The sequence below is a fragment of the Solea solea genome, chromosome 19 (genome assembly GCF_958295425.1).
Source record: "Solea solea chromosome 19, fSolSol10.1, whole genome shotgun sequence".
NCBI lineage: Eukaryota > Metazoa > Chordata > Actinopteri > Pleuronectiformes > Soleidae > Solea > Solea solea.
Genome location: NC_081152.1, coordinates 14,260,118 through 14,279,591, shown reverse-complemented (window position 1 = coordinate 14,279,591; position 19,474 = coordinate 14,260,118). Strand labels below are relative to the sequence as shown.

The 19,474-nt window shown below is 39.5% G+C and overlaps 2 protein-coding genes across 5 annotated transcripts in view; both read right to left on the bottom strand.

Moving 5' to 3' along the window:
- LOC131445986 (rab GTPase-activating protein 1) overlaps nucleotides 1-19,474 on the bottom strand; it is a 59,665-nt gene that overhangs the window by 18,546 nt on the left and 21,645 nt on the right. For all 4 annotated transcript variants that reach the window (XM_058616820.1, XM_058616821.1, XM_058616824.1 and 1 more), the window contains 2 exons: nucleotides 2,861-2,974; nucleotides 612-686 (listed from right to left, as the gene is read on the bottom strand). In XM_058616820.1, coding sequence (XP_058472803.1) covers nucleotides 612-686; nucleotides 2,861-2,974 — 189 coding nt within the window. The remainder of the gene's footprint in view (nucleotides 1-611; nucleotides 687-2,860; nucleotides 2,975-19,474) is intronic.
- Nucleotides 10,327-13,107, bottom strand: LOC131445987 (probable G-protein coupled receptor 21). The gene has a single exon (XM_058616825.1). The coding sequence runs from the start codon at nucleotides 12,232-12,234 to the stop codon at nucleotides 10,999-11,001; it is 1,236 nt and encodes a 411-aa protein (XP_058472808.1). The 5' UTR covers nucleotides 12,235-13,107; the 3' UTR covers nucleotides 10,327-10,998.

Sequence of the window (19,474 nt, the reverse complement as noted above, 5' to 3'; positions counted from 1 at the left end):
GGAGGATGGACAGGACACAGCTTTGCTTTATCCATATTAAATGTCAATAGCACAGAAAATGTGACCTTCCATCTAGCATCTCTCTGCTTGAGTGCCTCGTCTGCTAAAATGACTACGTAGGAGAGGCTGAAAGACATTCAGAAGAGGGCAGAGCAATTCTCAGCTTTCCAGCCTTGAGAATTTCAGATATATTTCGTAGTGTGCACTTTGATTTGTTGTCTTAGCAATGTTATAATGACCAACAAGGATCATTTTTTCTCAGTCACTGTATTAGAACACATCCAGAAAACACTATCTTAAACCTGGAGTGGACACCTAATTAAAGTTATTGGTAAAAACCTGTGTTTGTGCAACTATTTCATGTTGAAAAATATCTGCTGTGAAAAAAGGTCCATTACTCCAGGTCTATTCAAGAACAAACTTTCAGTCACATCATTCCAACCCAAATGCCAAAGATCACAGAATTTGACAGACATGAACACAACAAAGCTTCTGTTGCCCTGAGACTTTTGCACAGTAACTGTAGATCTGTCAAATGAAAACCAGACATTTCCTTCACAGTCTTGATATTGAAAAAGCTTTGCGGGAACCAAGCTGATCCGTGAACTCACGTGCAGCAGCAGCACAGCAGCCAAGAAGGACTGTCCCTGGCAGTAGCCAATCTCCTCGTCGTAAACAGAGTAAGCCTGAGAGGAGGGAGCCACAGAAAGAGTGAGAAAAGAAGTGAATTCAAAAACTGATGAGGGAAATAAAACGAATTAAATTAAATTATTGTATAAAAGTTCAAACCGCTGTCTTGTTGCAGCCTGTAATTGACACATGACTAAAGCTCTATTTGTCAGTCAAGTAGCTGATTATTTGACCTCTGTTACTCCAGCCTGCAGCTAGGATTGGGGTTATTTGTGTCCTCCAAAATACAATAATGGTATTGTATAATAAATGGTAGTGTATGGGCATTATTTCCACAACATGAGCTAGTACCGAGAACTAGGGACTTTCCCAGGAACTATGTACTGTATGCTTCTACCAAAGAAACTACAACATAAATGGAAGTACGTTTACTGTTGCTATCATTTTTGTTGTGTGTTGCCGTTTCCTGGTGACCACTACTGTGACATCCCCGTGTTTAAATGGTCCAAACACAGTTTCATAATGATTTAATGAGTCTCCATAGTTAACGCCTGTTAATAATAATATTTAAAAAAGACGTCCGTGACATGGTGGCTTTTTTTAAAAAACCTTCGGGTGTGCATGCAGTTAACTGTATGGTGGCTACACAGCCTTCATACTGTCATTCCAGCTTTGATGAAGAAGTGTTGTTGAAGAGCCGTGATTGAAGCTTTCTCAAGAAGAGTACTTGAATTATGTTGTACAAGCCGCTGGTCATTTTTGCTTTTATTCAAACACTTGACTTTTCTTGGAAAAGGCCAGTTACTGGAATTATAATAACAGTGAAGGAAGACATAGATAAAGAGAGGAACTGAAGTGGGGAGGGGGGTGATATCACAGAGGATAAAGACTGAATATGATATAGAGGAAAAAGGAAAGGGGTTGGAGAAGCATGGCGATATAATAAGTGTATAAAGATGAGTTGAGAGACTTGTACTATAGTGGCCAACTGAGCTACACATACAAATAATTAGTACAAGTCAAACAATGTGTTGATCAGTTCACACACAGAGTGCAGGAGGGAGGGCTCGCTGAATTATTCACACACACCTGAGGACGTGTTTGTCTGGGACGAGATGGATGACCTCGTCTGAATTATACATAATGAATGAATTGAAAATGTGGGGGGAGAAAAACATGTGAACATGTTGCAGCCAGGCTATTCACATGGGACTATTACAGTATAGAATGGAAAGTTGGTATATTTCAATTGTATATGCACATTTAATTTCATATGAAAGAAAAAAAACAGAAGTACTTCAGTGGACTTGTGTGTATGTGTGACCGCTCAATAAGAAACTTATTTGGCCGGCAGTTATGAACTCCCTGAACCACCCTGAAACAGAGAGCCTGATTCATTAATTAGTGAACTTTTCATTTTAATGTAACATTCTCTAACTATTGCTCCATAAACTTTTATTACCAAACTGTAAATGAAATCATTGACTGAGCACTGTATTGTAAGTAACCATGTGATTCAATTCCAAATGCAGACTATTATTATTATTAGTAAAGATCACCACTGATAGCATCTGGTAATATGACCTCCCTTGTATGCCTTAAGGATTTGAACCACAGCAATCCTGAGATTATAAAGATGCTCTAATGAAGTTTCACCTTCTTAAAACAACAATGTAAAGTTATAATATGTATGATATTTCTGCATTAAATAATAATTATAAAATAAACATAAAATAATTCAAAATCTGCATTAAAAAAATCTATTTTGTTGAGCAGCGTATTATGTTATAACCTTTATTTAAACTCGGAAATATAGTGAAAAATACACATGATAAAATGGCTAAAGCATGTCCAATCCCCTTTAAAACCATAGAAATATGTATTTCTATTCAAGATAAAGGATTGTTTCATTACGGTTGCCTTTAAATGAAGTCATCCGCTATGCCAATATCTGATATAATTTCCAACAAACTTCTTTGATGAGTTTCATTTGCGTTTGTGTTGTCTTTAGTTTAGTCATTTTATCATATGCATTTTTCACAAATGGATCATGAATACCAAAACTCTCACCATAAAGAGCAAACTTACAAGGGAACACAACAAATAAACAAAACAAGGCAACAATTGCCATGATCCCATGTTGCTTCTCAACATCAAAATTGTTATTGTTTTAACTGAGAGACCCCTAGTGGCAGAAATCACCTACTGCGTGTTGAAACTAAAATCCCACCTTGCAGATCTTGTAGAGGGAGTCTTGTCCGTCTCCTCCAGTGTCTTTGAAGTAGTCGTGAGCTGGGAACGTCCTGTTAATGTCTCTGGTGATGGCACTGTCCTGAGGCGACTCCTAACAATGAGACAAAAGAGCACAGAGAGAGAAAGGTCAAGGTGGAAGTGGAAGAAGAAAATGAACTGTGACAAACAAAAGGAGGCTGTCGATGAAAAGTCACCAAGATGTTTTCAATAGACAACCACTGAAAAATTGGTCAGCGCTCCGTGTGAGGAGGCCTCAAGCACTGCTGAGATTTACAGTACGGGGTAAGAGGAAGTAGCGGTGGCACAGTGGTTTTGTCTCCCACAATGCAGACTCTACATTTCCATCCTATATCCTTTCTTCACCACTTTTCTTTGACAAAAGGTGGTAAAAATTCTCATAAGGATACAAAGACAGCCTCAGTCACTCAGTCACAAGAAACAGGTGGCGACACATTTTTCGCTCGAAGCCCATCCCACAAAAAGCAATGTGTGTAAATAAAATGTAGGCAATCTAATTGTTGTTGAGACACTGGAGTGTGCACAGAATCGGTCGACTAAAGGAGAACAAAAAGGAGAGATATATTGTCCATGGACAGGATTAAAACCACAGAATTAAAGGCAGGCAGAATTAAAAACCATAACTGTATTCAGTGCACTGGGACAGCATAATTCAGTGGGATACCCTTCCAATGTGATGAAAGAGAAATGCCACACACACATTTATATACATGCACTCAAGCGGATCAATAAAAACTCCAAACTAGCATTGATTCTCAATGATTAATCACACTTCATTTCATTATTGATGACCAATGTATTTGGAACAAGTTGCTTATAAATAAATTATGTTTCTCTACGATACTGCGGCCATAACATGGAAATACACCTTAAAGAGGTCTTTACATACAGGTGCACCTTTAAAAACCTGCACAAATGCAGTTGTGCAAAGCATAAAAATCATGCAGATAAGAATCGGGGGGGAAATGCGATGTCTTTGGGTTTGAATGTGGCACAACTGTTGATGTGTGATGGACTGAAAGTGGCAGGCTCAAGGGATTTTGATGACAGAATTGTGCTTTTAAAAAAAAAAAAACACCTTGAGGGACAATTTCCTAATGGCTATATCCAGCATGAGAATGTCAAATATCAAAAAGCAGGAATCGTCTCAAACTGGTTCTCTGTACTTCAGCAGAAGTATGGAGCAGAATTTCAAAGGAATCTTTCAATCACTTGAGGAAATCTATCCCACAAATAACAGAACCCTACCTTCGGTTTAATAAGTCTAGTAAGTGGATGTAAAGAGGAGAATAAAGAAAAATGAGGTATTTATATAACTTTTACGCCTGAAATCGATTGTGGCATATTCTGTTCTGTCGCCTGGTGGTGGGACTGTGCTCACAATCCGTGCATAACAAGCCGATAATGAAGCAGTCAACAGAAGCAAAGAGGAACTGCCATTTAGTCGGCAGTACATCACAATAAAGCTTTATCAGGTTGATGTTAAATGATCCGGTTAATATGAGATTTATCTGATCCATGTTGGAGAAATGCCTCCAACATAAACTGGCGAGTCAGGAAGCATTGTTCAAACGCACTTCAGGCAAAACATTAAACACACCATCAAGATCCCTGAAAAGCAACACCATTGTGTAAGTAAATGTAAATTTAAAATCTCTCACGTTCACCATGTTGCTAATTTTACCTTTTTGGCCTCTCTGTTTTACATCGAGCCTCTCCCTCCCTCTCCCACTCCCCTTTCCCAAGGTTACCGTTTCCAACTTCCACAGAGGAAGAGAGTGGAACAAAAATAATGCAAGTATAAGAAGACATGCAGGAAGAAAGAAAAACTAAAAACAAAGCAAACAAATGGAGAACAGAGACCAATAACACCAGTCTTTTTTTAAGTCCATTCCACAACTTCCACCACACCCAGTTAAGTCGCGGTTACAGCCACCATTACAAGATGTCCGGGGAGGTTTGAATAATGCTAATTGTGAAAGAGTGGCTTTAAGGGTTTGTTCTCAGCTAATTTAGCTTTGAAAGCATACGATATTTAAATGCTTCAATCAATATAAGAATTGAATGTCTGTGGCGAAATACAAATTTCATTTCTAATACTTTATGTAACCAGGCTGAAGTTTTAAAGGCACCACAGCAATCTGCTGGGGGGGGGGGCATTACAGTCGCGCTACAGTCTCTCAGTGAATGATAAGCATCCATGTTTATAAAAGCACCACTTAGCCATACTTATCTGGAGTGCTGAGAGCATGTACAAAGACCTCTGACATAATGGCCAATTAGCTTCCTCTCTCTCTCTCTGTCTGTTCATTTGAAGAGAGTTTTGGAATTAGGATTGCGTGAGTGGAGAGTGAAAACAAACGCCACGGCAGGAGACTTGAAGTGTGAGGCAATGTGAGACAAAGAAAGACAAAAGGAGAGAAGGGGGAAATAGGCCACTAAGAGGATTGTGCCTCAATGGAAACTGTGCTAAAAAAGGCAACAATGTGACTACAATACAGTGTAGCTTCCACTCTGGTGGCCTTTAAAGATGTCTATACTGGGTTTGTTTTACAGAGTCATTAAAACAAATTATGAAGCCACCGCTCTTTGCTGCTTAATCCACTTCTTCCCCGTCCATCTGCTGCAAAAACTTAGAAGGAACAGTCGCTTTCTTGTTCTAAGTTCATTAAGAGATTCCATTCCTACATTTTCAACATATGATGTGATATTTAATCATCTAGTGTATCTATTCTATTTTATAATCTCTACATTTATGTCCTCAATTAATGAAGAAAACTGCATTAAAAACAGCAATAAACATGTATTCAATTTTCAAAGACTACTCTTACATGTCACGCTGGTTCATATTAGTACGGCAGGAATCCAAAAGCCTCTGTGAACTTAATGAGAGTCAAGAGACAAAACATCACATTGCATGTGTGTGTGTGTGTGTACGCATACATGTATGCAAACGTGTGTTCCTAAAGCTGGGAATAAAGTACCAGAGCAGGGTTTCCGTGGGAAGGCTGAGTCACCACCCCTTCTATTGTTTATGTCCCCCCATTTTCTCTGACTCAACACAATAGCTGACATGTCACTCTGTTATTCTTTCTCTGCTCCTAAAGGACCCTGCTGAGATACCATGAGAACATTGAGCTGATATTTATCAGGCTTGATACAAAGCTTGTCCCTTATCCCAAATAATAAGGAACAACCCACAAACTAATATTAAGTTCAGAGATCCTTTTTTATTTTACCTTTAGAATACCCGTAACCCAAGCATAGCAGTGTTTCCCAACCATGACATCGGCCACCATTAAATCTTAGTTGCCTGTCTCGTGCCCCGCCATTTTGTGCCAACACTAAAATGGCTTGCTTTTTTTTTTCTCCTGCTATTATTTGCCAGAGCCCACTTTCAGTTCCCACTGGCAGCTCTTGCCAGCATGTAAATCCAGCAGACCGACCCATTTGCACAAATATGGTGCTGATGAATTACGTTCCAGCTGCATGTTAACGCACACGCTACAATTTATTTTTATCTGTAACAATTAACATGAGGCATTTAAGATTTGACAAATGACGGCCGAGTGTATGTGTGAATGCGATTCAGACTGTAAGAGAGGGCCATTTCTTTTCTTATCAAGTGCGCGACTTGATCTCCAGCCAAGAGCCTTTACTAAATATAACTGAGGGTCTGCTTTTGTCTAAACGTTAAGTTTAAGTTTTCAGATTTAGTCCAGAGGGGTTTGCTAATGTCATTTGCATATAGAAATTGACTTTGAAAGATCCACTTGCACACGTATTCACCGTCACATGCCTGGAAAAATAATTATTACAAGATTAGGATTCTTAAAATAACAGTACATTTATTTGCCTGGTACACATACACAACATGTACAACTGCAAAAAAGCCATATAGGTTTGTAACCCACATAGCATTATCCAATGATAGGCGTCTTATTGGTCACAGAGATTCAGTTTCAATAAATGCAAAATTTGATGTTTCACCGTTAAGCATATCCCAATTAGAGCTGCAACAAGGGATTACTTTTATAATCAATTAATATGTCAATTATCTCCTTGAATATTTGATTAGTTGTTTGGTCCATAAAACTTAAAAAAAAAAAATGGTTCCTTGTTTCCCAAACCTTCAAAATGATTCAGTGTTAATCATTTCTTTGGTACAGCAAAGAAACCAAAAACATCAGACAGCTTGTTTTAGTTATTAAAATGAAAATTTAGTAATCACTTGCAGCACTAATCTCAACACTGTCCATCAATGACAGCAGCCATCTTGCAAAAACCTTGGCCTTACATGGTCGTGGTATCAAACAGAAAAGCAGTTTCAGTGTGGGAAAATCATAAAATGAAGAATCAGCGCCAGCTGACACACCTGCAACTTTTGTTTGATTCAACTCTCAAGGTTTACAGTGATTGTTCTTATCTTACTGTGATAATAACCTGTGACTCCCAGCAGATGGGTTAACAGTCAGCCATTATTCAGAATCTTGTGCGGTCTTTTCTGATTCTTATAAAAATAAATTAAAACAAAGAGGAAAAAAAAAATAACAATCCAGCACAGAGTAGACAACCGATAAGAAAATACAGTGTAAGCATGTGTGCACCATCAGAGTGACGTTGTAGGACAAAACAGCCGACCAGTACTTTTTTTTTGCAGTTGATTACTAATCATGAACAGTGTATTTATGATAAGTTGCCGTGGCTCAAAATTGATTTTTTATAGTTTATCATAAATAAGGCCCCAATTACATTTATCAATGTAATTTGTTTTGCTGTCTGGAGGAAATCCAAAGACCATTAATACACTTCTGTTTACACAGAGTCACATCATCAGTACGTGACTTCATTAGCCACATTAGGACTACACTTGTTCCCAAGGCAAACACATCTGGCTAGTCCCAGTCGAGAGTGGTAATGCACCAGAGCATGTCCGTCAACCACAGACAACGCAAAAACAAAAGCGAGATAGACGATCGGCAAGCCACCATTATTATTTATGTATCAATAAAGAATGATAAAGAACAATATTAGGACTCTGATACTCAGAAATATGAATTTCCCCACCTTCACCATTACCATAATGTGAGATTCACTCAGCAATTGCTGCACACTAAAAATTTACTTTCTTTCTCATTGCAGAAGGCTGCATTTCCTTGCCTTCATACTACCTATTTGCTTTAACCTTATCCAGCGTGGCAGCACACCTCAACACAGCCACTACCACAGAGTGCTTTTCCCTTGAGAACATGAGAGCCAATTGTCTTCTCACAGGGAAAAAAACAAAACAGAATGTGAGCATGTGGGTGTTTTTTTTCTGTCATGGGCCACCTTTGGGGACAAATGGCGACAACTGGGATGGCTTTTGAAACTGGGTCAATGTTTTAGGTCAGTATTTTAGTCAGGCAAGATAAGGCAGGCAGTGGTTATGTTTAGGTCTTGGAGAAATGAATGCAAGCCTATAAAAAGTCCTCTAAGGTGACCTATGACAACATGTGTGTATTGTTCAAATTTTCTAAGACAAGAAATCCTACACTTTTCTCAGAAATAACATATTTTTCTTTTTACCTGAAACAAATACTTATAAATTGCAAAAAAAAAAGAAACCTGGTTAGAATACTTAGTGGAAGGAAACTATCTAAGTAAAATATGATAATTTTACCATTACCTTTTTTTTTTATCATTTAGCATGCGGCTAAACCTTGCAATATTTGTCAATTCACTCAAAACTAAGACGAGAAGTAGTTTTACAAAAATAAATTTGTAAATTTGACATTCACTATGCCACTTCTGTACAAGCAATGTGATCAAAGTAGATAAAAATGATAATATTTGGCAATGCTTCACAGATGTCATGAAAAACATTTCATGTCAACGTGTGAATCTGACTCACATCACTATAATTCACAATCACAACACAGAGTATACTAAAGGCAAGTTGTGCTAAAAAACATTGAAAAGTGACAGTTTTGTTAGCACCCTTGCAATATCAAAAGTCCAATTCAGCCAGTGATCACATCCTACCATAATGGCACACACACCTTTAAACACATGGACAAATATAAAGAACTGTTTCAGTCACATGTTTGCTCCTGATTATTTTCAGTTTTACAGATGAAGGAAAAACAACAATTACAAATCCTTAACCTTTCAAAAAGCTGCTTTAACAGTCACATTTCTGAAAGACGTGACACAACAAAAGTGGTTCAGGTCACTCTGTGCTGAATGTGGAATTAACAGACAGCTAATTCCACACAGGCCAGCTAATTAACCTTTTTCTTCTCTTTACATGCATACCATTGTCAGTCTGTGTCAATCACTTTAAAAACAGTCCCGTCCATAAACCAAGCCCTCTCTGGCTGTTGAAGGAAAACACTTTCCCCAACAGGTCATTTTCATTTGCATATCAAGGCAACAATATATCACAAATACAGAGAAACAGTCACATTCATGCACACAAGGCATCACTGAGCCAACACAGTGGAGAGGACAATCTACACAAACTTTGTGAACAACCAATTTGCTTTAACCTAAATTGTCATATATTAAGATATTTAGAAAAAATATAATATATAATCCAAGTATCTGTTGAACTTTCATTAGTTAATTAGATGTGGTATATACATGTGCACCCAAATAAACACCGACTGACATGAGCCTCCATGGTTCAAAGTAGAGATAATATTTTAGTTTGAGTTAATGACCCAGTACACATCATTTTGTCAATATCAAGGTGGAAAAAATGTCTACAAAACTACACATGGGACCAAGATGCTGGAAAACAGATGCACATACGTGCACACAGACCCACGCACAGTTGAGGGGTCAGTCGCTCTTCATGGTGCTGCACAGAGGTTAGCCTGCTGGCAGGATGAATAGGCTATTTGTGTGTTCTGTCAATGTGGAATCCTCCTGTGCTCATGTGATCATGTGTTTGTGTGTGCGCAGATGCACTCGTACCCCAAACTCAGGCACAATAATGTAGTCACAACAGAGCGTACACCTTGATATTTTAATTGTATGCAACAGAGTGAAAAATATAAAATTTCAACAATTCAACAACACATTTAAGACTACTCGTTACAATGTGCCTCTCTGCCACTCCCAAAGACAAAGAGTAGCCATTTACGCTTAGCATTTTTACCATTATTCAAAAACCTTATCAGTAAATAAAGGCCAATGATGTACCAAAAACCTGTGTATAATAGGTGTAAAAATACATCCTTTTTTGCTTTTGCTTTGCCTTGGACACAATAATGAAGGGCTACATAATCTAAACAACAAAGGTGCAATAAAACCAACAAGATTTTTTTTTTTAAAAATCATGTGGTTAGAAATTCACTAAAAAGTTCACTGTAAATTTGATTGTAGTAAGATAAACAGTCGTACACCGAAGCAGTCAAAGAATCTCATGTCACTTTTGTAAAAAAAAAAAAACAACAACAAAAAAACAGCAGGCATTTCTTATTTCTTTCTTTTCTTTTTCACTTTCAGCGTGTAGACGCTGAGAGAAAATGAGCACAGTAAAACAGTTCAACATTGGCAGTTTACTTCAGCGCTACATTTCTAAAACACAGGAATCAACCGTTCCGTTTGTGTGAATACTTCCTCTTTTTTTTGCACTCAATGCATACCATGCTGACAAATACTGGTGACGGCACATACAGCTTTTTGGAAGTTTTCTTGTAACATTTCTTGGTCTGGCAAAATCAAATAAATACTGAAGTCACTTCCCATAAATAAAAATTCATAGAGCACATTACAGTCTCCTTCACCACAGATTTAAAGACACTGTTTTGTCGTTCTATCTCTCACACATGTCCGTTTACCAGCATGCCATGACCATTTTAAAACACTTCTGTGGGCTACTGAGCATTTTTGTCCTTCAGTCCCTTGGTCTTGACCGTTCTCGGTTTTAACCAACAGCGGCATAATCAGAGAGCATGTCTGTGTAACTGCAGTGCCACACTGGCATCACTTTCCATATCTTCACAGCATGTTTCAGCTAAGCAGAGAAGACATTTCACAACAGATATACATCAGGAATCTTTTCAGAAAGTTCACATGCCAATTTGGCACAAAAGCATCCCCTGTGTGTCACACATGACATGTTGTGCCAATTCCAATATCCCTATAGCCATATCCTGGCCCAGCACATCCCTTTTCTACAGAGCCAACAAAAGTCTTTTTGGTGTTCTCAACTACAAAGCCACTGCCACTGCTCTGTAAACAGAAGGAGCAGAGGCGCTTCAGGCCTTTCCTGAATGCAGAATTGGAGAGACTGTAGATGAGACAGTTACAGAAGCTGTTGCTGATGGCCAGCCATGTGGTGAGGAACGACGCAGCAGGGTGGTGATAGATCCCTCCACTCTCCAGCAGAAAATAAAGAATGTAAGGCAACCAAAGGATATAAAACACACTGGTAATGCGGAACAGTACCATAGCATATCGCTTGTCTGGGTACGCTGATGAGGAAGACTGATATTGTGGTTGGTGGTGTTCAAGTTTCTGTGATTGTGCCGAGTGGGGCAACTGCTCTTGCTCTGCCACACTGTTGTCCTTCATCCCAGATCCTACCGTCAATCCTGGGCCCTGTAGCTGTTGGGGTCGGTAACGAGCGTGGCGCTCGCTAATCTCCCGTGTGTGTTGTCGGCAGATCTTGAAGATATTGGCATAGGTAAAGCAGACAGTGAGTGCAGCTGGGGCATAGAGCAGTGCAACAATAAAGGTTGTAAATGCCGGACTAGTCCTCCACTGAACTGCACACCACTCCACCACGTCGCCATGATAACCAGGTTTACCCCACCCAAGGAAAGAGGGGAGAAATATGAGAGCAGAATACAACCATATAAGGAGGATGCAGCAGCGGACTCGACAAGGAGTTACTAGGGACGCATAAGACAGAGGTCGAGTGATGGCAATGTAGCGATCAACGCTTACACATGCCAACGACACCATTGAAACGGACTTCAAAACAGACACCATGTACCCGAACACCTGGCAGGTGAGTCTTGGATCCAGGCCCTGCAAGTGATGGAGGAGGGACAGGGATGGGAAGAGGCAGCTGACCCCCACCAGCAAGTCAGCGTAGGCCATAGTCTGGATGAAAGCACTGGTGGTGTGCTGGCTAAGCAAGGGGGCACAGTGAAACACAAAAATCACCACCAGGTTACCAAAAATAATGAGAACAGTGAGGAGAAGTATAATAGAGACTTCAAGGAGGCAGGTTGTGAAAATTTGGGAGTAGCCTATCTCAAGTAGGCAAAAGGGAGCAGACGCATTCGAGGGTTCAGTATAGCTCAGGTTCAGTGGATCCAGGGATGAATTCATCATCTTGGGGAGGAGAGCGTGTCCAAGGGCCCCTTTCAAGGGTACAATGAACCCTAGAATCCACTTTATCAATTTCTTCCTTCAGCTTTTTGCACTCAGTTCAAAAGAAAGACTCCATATTGCAGTTCCATGATGAGACTGCTTCAATTTGCTTTTCCAAGTGACGCAAAACGTAGAGATGGAGATACGATCTTGTTATATCTTTAGTGCCAGCAGTTTCGTTTTTTAATCAAAGATGAAAAGAGGTTAAAACACAACAAGAAGTGTGTATTTTCCTCTTCTTTTTCCTTGTAGAACAGTCTTCCCAGTTGAAGGCACAAAAAAGGAAAACAACTGAGAAAAATGTGACTTTGTTTAAAGGAATTCCAGTCCAATCTATGCTTGAAAATGCCTCCGCTCCCTATAAAGTCAAAGATGTCTTCAACATCTGCTGCAGCTGCCCAACGCACATACTGAAGCTGCCTTTTATCTGTCTGTAGTCCAGAATCACAAACACAGCCTCCGGTGCAAAGACATTACGATGTTATTTGCTGCATACATAAATTCAGGGGAGGAGCCATTAAGCGTAATTCATCCTTATAATTCTGTTGGGTAAACTCCAAAATGGTCCAGCTTCTCTTCTTTTTTTGTTGACCCTTTATCCTCTTTTCATCACTCTTCCATGTCCACTTGTCTCAATCTCCGTCTGGTCCTTTCGCTGAGATATCACAGTTGACTGTTCACTGCTGCAAACTGAGAGGATGAAGGCAGTGCACAGGATACTGATGTTTAAAACATCCACACACAAACACACCTCAGCTGTTATTTCTATCCACAAGAGCAGCAGCAACTATGTCTGGAGTGGAAATGAGGTGGGCAGGCATACTGATGTTGGGAGAACCCCTCCCTCCCACCCATGTACATTAATTCTTCGTGCTCCCTCTCTCTTTATCTCTCTCTCTCTCTCTCTCTCTTTCTCTCTTGCTCTGCCCCTCGCTCTACAGAAACAGCACAGTAGCACAGAAGCCCCTCCCCTCCCCTGTGGGCCCAACCAATGATCAACTGCAAGGGCATGAGGCTGCCTCCTCCCCCCACCCTCTTGATTCCTCTGTGTTTGTGTGTGTGTGTGTGTGTGTGTGTGTGTGCGTACGAGCACAAGTCACACTGTTTTCTTATAATTACCCTAGATTCGCAAATAGTGTTTCACACTGTTAAAATTAGCAACACTCTTTTTAATTTTTTTAGCTCAAATTGGCTTGTGACTGCTCTCTGTCTCCAGAAATGTTGAGCTGTAAGAATTTTGACATTAAGTTATTGGTAGAAGTTAAAAAAATTAGTGTATGTCTGGGTAAATTTATGCTGAGTAACTTGTGTCCTCTGAAAGAACAATAGAGTATACCCAGTTACATTATACCCACTTAAAAAAAGAAATCAAAGTGTAACTAAACCCTCTTCCAACACGTTAGTCCGACTAAAATCAAGGTAGTCTTAATCGGACTAACAAACCTGGATAATGCAATTCATAGTCAGATTACCCCTGCATGTACACACTGAGCCGGACTGGAGTCTGACTTCTGGAGTTCTGTGTACGCACCAAAATTTCCTCTTTGGACCCGGAAGTAGGAGATGATGTATAAACTGCATTAATGCTGCCGGAAAAGAACTAACAACACAAGCTCTTGCTCTTGATTTTGCATGCAAAAGCAAATGCTGCACCTCCCCTTCACAAGGGATTTTTTTGTTAATTTACTGTGCCCAGGTAGCATAACCTCATCACATATATATGTATCAACCACACAACAATATCACAAGCCAGACATCTGACTCAATTGCTTCAAAAGGTATTTTTGGATCATATCATTAACATTTAGTTTAATGGTTTATGTCATCTTAACGCCTTTCCATCTGAAGACTGCAGAGTCTTGTGTCGTGAATCATGATACAAGACATACGAGAATATAACCCCACAGCCACACACACTAGCATGCATCTTTCTCCAATCCAGACATACTCCCATACTGTCACACACCTCCTATGCCCCCACACAAGGAGATAAAAATAGATGACAGTATAATGAAAAGGACTGGATGAAGAAGAGTTGGAGGGAACAAAAAGGATGTGGAAGAGGGTTAAAGGTAAGGCAGGGAGGTGAGAGGAGTGAGAGGACGAAGACATGGAGTAGAGAAATAAATAAGAGATCACAAGAACAAAACAGAAAGAAAAGAGAGCTGAGAAAAGATGGGAAGAAGGAGAGTGTGATGTACTATCACCTGGTTGCCAGGCTGAGCAACACACACAGTCCTGTTAGATGTTCAACTTGTGCTTCCACACATTCTGGCAACCTCTCAGAGAGAGGGGCCAGCAGTAGGTGACACACACACACTGACAGTGCCTGGTAAAGTTCCTAAACTCCTGGGGAGCTTGAGTGGTTGTAAGCAAAGGGAAAAGGTTGATGATTACAATTGTCATAAACGTATACGCCTGTTTAGAAAACCATAACACACTGGTAAATGTAATGACTTTGCAGGCATCCCTGTAGTTATTATACGTGTGAATATCACAATAGCAATCAATGACCAATGTTACATAAATAATAATAATACAGCTACATACATATTTTTTCTCATTAACGAAGCTCATCTATATTTATAAGAATTAGACATGCAGCTCCCACACGTGCTGACTATAAATTATTTGATGATTACTAATCCCCACCATATACCACCAACCAGCTGGTGGCTCATAATCCAGATAAATCTTTGTTTATATAAACATAAAAAAGTGTTGGCTTTCGTATCAGCATCAGCTGATGTTCGATGTGGGGATCTTGAGAATCAGAGAAATACATAGCAGGACTGGAAATTATAAAAATTCTAAGAAGTGGACTGTAAAAAAAGACTTTCATCCCTACAGTGCTGATATGTATCTCTGCATGATGAGCCTTGAGCTAAAGGATAGCAAGACAAGGCGAGGGGTGGTGAGGCTTTGCGTAGAAGACACAAAATCCATTGAAAAATGCCTGATCACATTTAACTGCAAAAATAACAAGAATTCTTTAAACTTACTGTCTGGGCCTTCTGGCATTCATTATGTACCTTTTTGATATGGGAAATTGGCTTTAAATCCGGATAAAGCACACATGAATGAATTTTTTGTTTCCTCCCAGAAGACATCGGCCATGTATAAAACAACAGGAAGTAACATACTAGTCTGTCACACAAAACATGAGATAAGGAGACACACTAAGATGACAGGAGAGGACACAGAGGCAGAGAGCCTTGACAGACCTAGAAAGAAGTCGGTGAGAGTCAGAGTCACATGTAGACAAACACAAAATGACTACAAGAAGGACAGACAGGTCGTAATGTGTGTCAGACCGAAAGACAGACAGGTAGTTATGAGAGCTTGTTTTTCTCTCCACAGGAGGCTGGAGCAGTGGGTCTAACTCAGGGGACCAGGCCTGAAATTAGCCGCATGTGTCATGTCTAAGCCTGACAAAATACTAACAAAGCTTTCTAGCAGTAAAACACATTGGTTTTGTTTATCACATCATTACCTTTACATTGACATAGTCGAATAAATATGACCATTTTAAGCTTCATGCAACTACACGTCACGTGGACCCATGTTGATAATATGGTGAGAACTTTATTATTATACCGAAAACAGAGGAACAGCATTCTTGATTAATTTGCCCTAAATGTACATGTTGTCCACATACTGTATCTTTACAGAGTAGGTCCCAGCCACTGAACCACTGAGCCTCTGAACATTTGCTACTCAGCCAGTAAAAACAAACATGATTCCAGCAAAACAAACAAATAAACCCATGAAGGCACTCAAAGAGCACAAACCTCTGCCAAGGAAGCTCAGTTTCCCACACAATGTCAATAATAAACTCCCCTTTTCTGCAAGGCTGGCAATTGTTTTCTTTTTTTTCAAAAACTCCCAAATCAGGGCACGTCTTCCTTGGGCCATAAACCACACCCCGAGAAAATGTCATCAAAATCCGTCATGTTCTTCTTGAGTTACGCAACTCATAGTCAGACAGATAAACAAACAAACAAACAAATGATACAAAACGTAGCCTCCTTGGCAGAGGTAATACAATCCTGTTGATGAATATCTGTTGTAAGTCATGCTGTGATCTGGTCCCAGTGTTACAGCCTGCCAATGTGCCACACTCTCCTTAGTAACAAAGCATGATTAAAATCACCTGGCACTGAACCAGCGTGTTGTCAAAAGCAATTATTTGTTTACCAGACTGAGGAACTCTGTCAGAGTGGCTGCTACTCACTATAAATCACCATGAGCAAAATTACTAGTGCAAAACGTAGCTATACTGTAGCAGCCTAATGAGTTTATTGGTTACTGGCGGAGTGTTAATTAGTCAACATTTGAAGTCAGACTATTCCTTCGAGTACTTGGCAGCAGTGACCCTCATATCAGAGAGTTTATTAAGGGACAGATTCATGTCTGACAGCTACGGCTCTGCTTCCACATTCATCAGTGCCCTGCATTCAGATATGAGGGTGAACACCAAGTTCACATAAGGACAGATCACTAAGAGGGCACAAGCCAGGACATGATGTCCATGTCCATTCATTAAAATGCAACACAAAGAGGTACACACAAACACAGAGCGACTACAGAGGGCACACAAAACAAATTAGAACCTGGTACATGTGTATGGTATGTACATATTTTAAAAATAGGGGCTAAATCAAGGAAGAATTAATTAGTACATGAGGAGATAGGCTTCAAATGTAATTAGTGCAAATGACAAAACCAACATGAATGTGAAGATTCCTTCCTAATTAATATGTGTGTGTGTGTGTAATTAAAAGTGCCATTATTCACTTTATTTCAATGCTTCTTTCAAAGCAATCCTGTCAACACGGCCGTCTGTGTCTTCGCTCTAGTTTGATTATTTAAAAAGAGAAAAACAATCCGACTTAAATCTTTGTAGGCTTTGATTTGCTTTTGTATGTTTTGTTGTTAACAAAGATATCTGTCATGTTTCTTTCCCTTTGACAATTCTCTGCTAGATGTCAAGCTCTAAACAGAAGCTAAATTGCTTGTCAGACTCTGAAAAAGCTGTGCAGGTTCCCCACAATCTCTCATTGTTGGCAAACCTGGAATGCTTTTTTGTGTTTCTGCAATAAATTTTTCTAACTATCAATATTATTGTTTGAGTGAAAGTTGAGATTCCATTCATACCATTCACTGTAATGGAAAAGTCTTCTATTATTTTGGTGTAAAATATCTATTTGAGTTGGCCCTCATTTAAGTGTCTAAATCAGTATGTGGCAGACAGGTAAATGGCAGTAAGTAACATAAAGGAAAAATGTAAAGGCAAGAGAAGGGAGAAAAGAAAGGGAGGTGAGGAACAGTGGAGAATGGGGGAGGAGAACAGATGGGAGGAAAGGGTAAAACCAACATCTTGTCACCACCTGGGACCCAGCTTGCAGTCTAAGGATGTTGTCTTTACACAAGAACAGTGGACAGAGCTGTGGCTGAGAATAAATCTGCATAGACCAACAAACTGCTCTCAGTGCACAGGAGATGAGTAACTGCACTCAGGCTAAGTCATCTGCGATTCTTATACACATTTCCACACAGGAAGACACGGGCAAGGCAAGCCCACTGCTTCTCAGACATGGTTTCATAGAAAAGAGGCACAGAGGCAGAGGTCATACGTAGTGGAAAAGCAGCACATACCTTAAGTTAAATATATCCCAATTGAAATCATGATAATTGAATAATAATAATTGAATTATCCTCCCTGACCACAGGCCGACCATTGTATACAGCTGAATACGGACCATTTCTGGCCCAGGTCCGCTACTTATTTGGAAAACTATATATATGACACGGAACTAGATCACGTTTTCTGAATCTTTTGACTTTGATTGTCAAAAAGACAATTTAACAATCCTTTATAAACCAAAACTTAGATGGATAAAGTATTCTCCTTTCATGGTAAAAAACTGTTGGGTTTAATTCAGTTGTAAAATATTGTAACTTAATGGTTATTCCTTTTTTGCCACAGTCATTAACAACTACAAATATACAGTATTTCTGAAGAAAGTGTTCACCACTGACTTGCAAAACTGCTTTAGGTAATCAGTTGCTGTTATCTACAGGACGTCAGAGTTGGGCATCACAAGTTTGGAGCACATGAGAGGGTTACTTATGAAACAGGGGGCCCTGCGGAATACTTAAAATACGAAAAAATAAACCGCAACTGTTGCCATTTGCCAACAAACATTGTATTATCGCACACAGGAGAGAAACTACTGCATGTACTGGCTGAGGGTGTTTGGCCAAGCCATCCGGTCAAGCTGTAGTTAAATCCCAGCATTATATATAGGACATAGAGGACAGTCTTAAATGTATGAAGTAATTAATGAAGGAACTCAAGAAAATACAAGTATATAGCCCCGTTTCCACAAAGCACTAGGTTGCAGGTTTGCCACAGTGCGGTTTGAACTGGTACACCTTGATGTGATGTAAATTACATAGCTATTTGCGTAGCATGCATCAGCTACGCAAATAGTCTACAATAACAAATTCCACAAAGAAGAAGAACACGACACAGTAAACAATAAAGGATTCAATGTTGTTTCTTCTGAGCATGTGGCTGTTCATCTCAAGAAGGCTTTGTTGGAGAGAAGGCTGCAGGCTACACAGGAAAACACAGCAGTTTATGCCCGACTGTTGCACGCAAGTGATGATTCTCTGTCGACAAATCAATGGAATGTTTTGTTTATAGCTCCACCCTGTAGGGGCCCAAGCACTGTGCTTGGTACCCAAAATGGAAGGGTGCCAAAAATCGGGACATTACTGATCGTGTATTTTGGTACCCTTCTCGACATTTGACAGTGAAAACACAAATATTTGTGTGACAACTGTACCACTTGGAGGAAATGGAGGTTATGTTCTCATAATAAGCTCATAAATGCTTGAGTTATGGCTCCAAATATGTTTTTTGATGTCAAAGTCATGTTGATATGAAATCTAATTGAGTTCAACTGAACATTTGTACCAAAATTTAAGAAATCCCCTTAGAGCATTAATCGGATTTTGTGTCAAAAAGAACACAAAACAAAAAATGCCCCACGTCATGACGGCTGCTGGCACAGACACTGGACCAGTTTGAATTAGTCACAGAAATTAAAATATTACCAAATTATTATTGCCAAATAATAATTTTTTGGTAAATTTGTGATAAAAGAAAAATAATTATCATGACGCCTGCTGG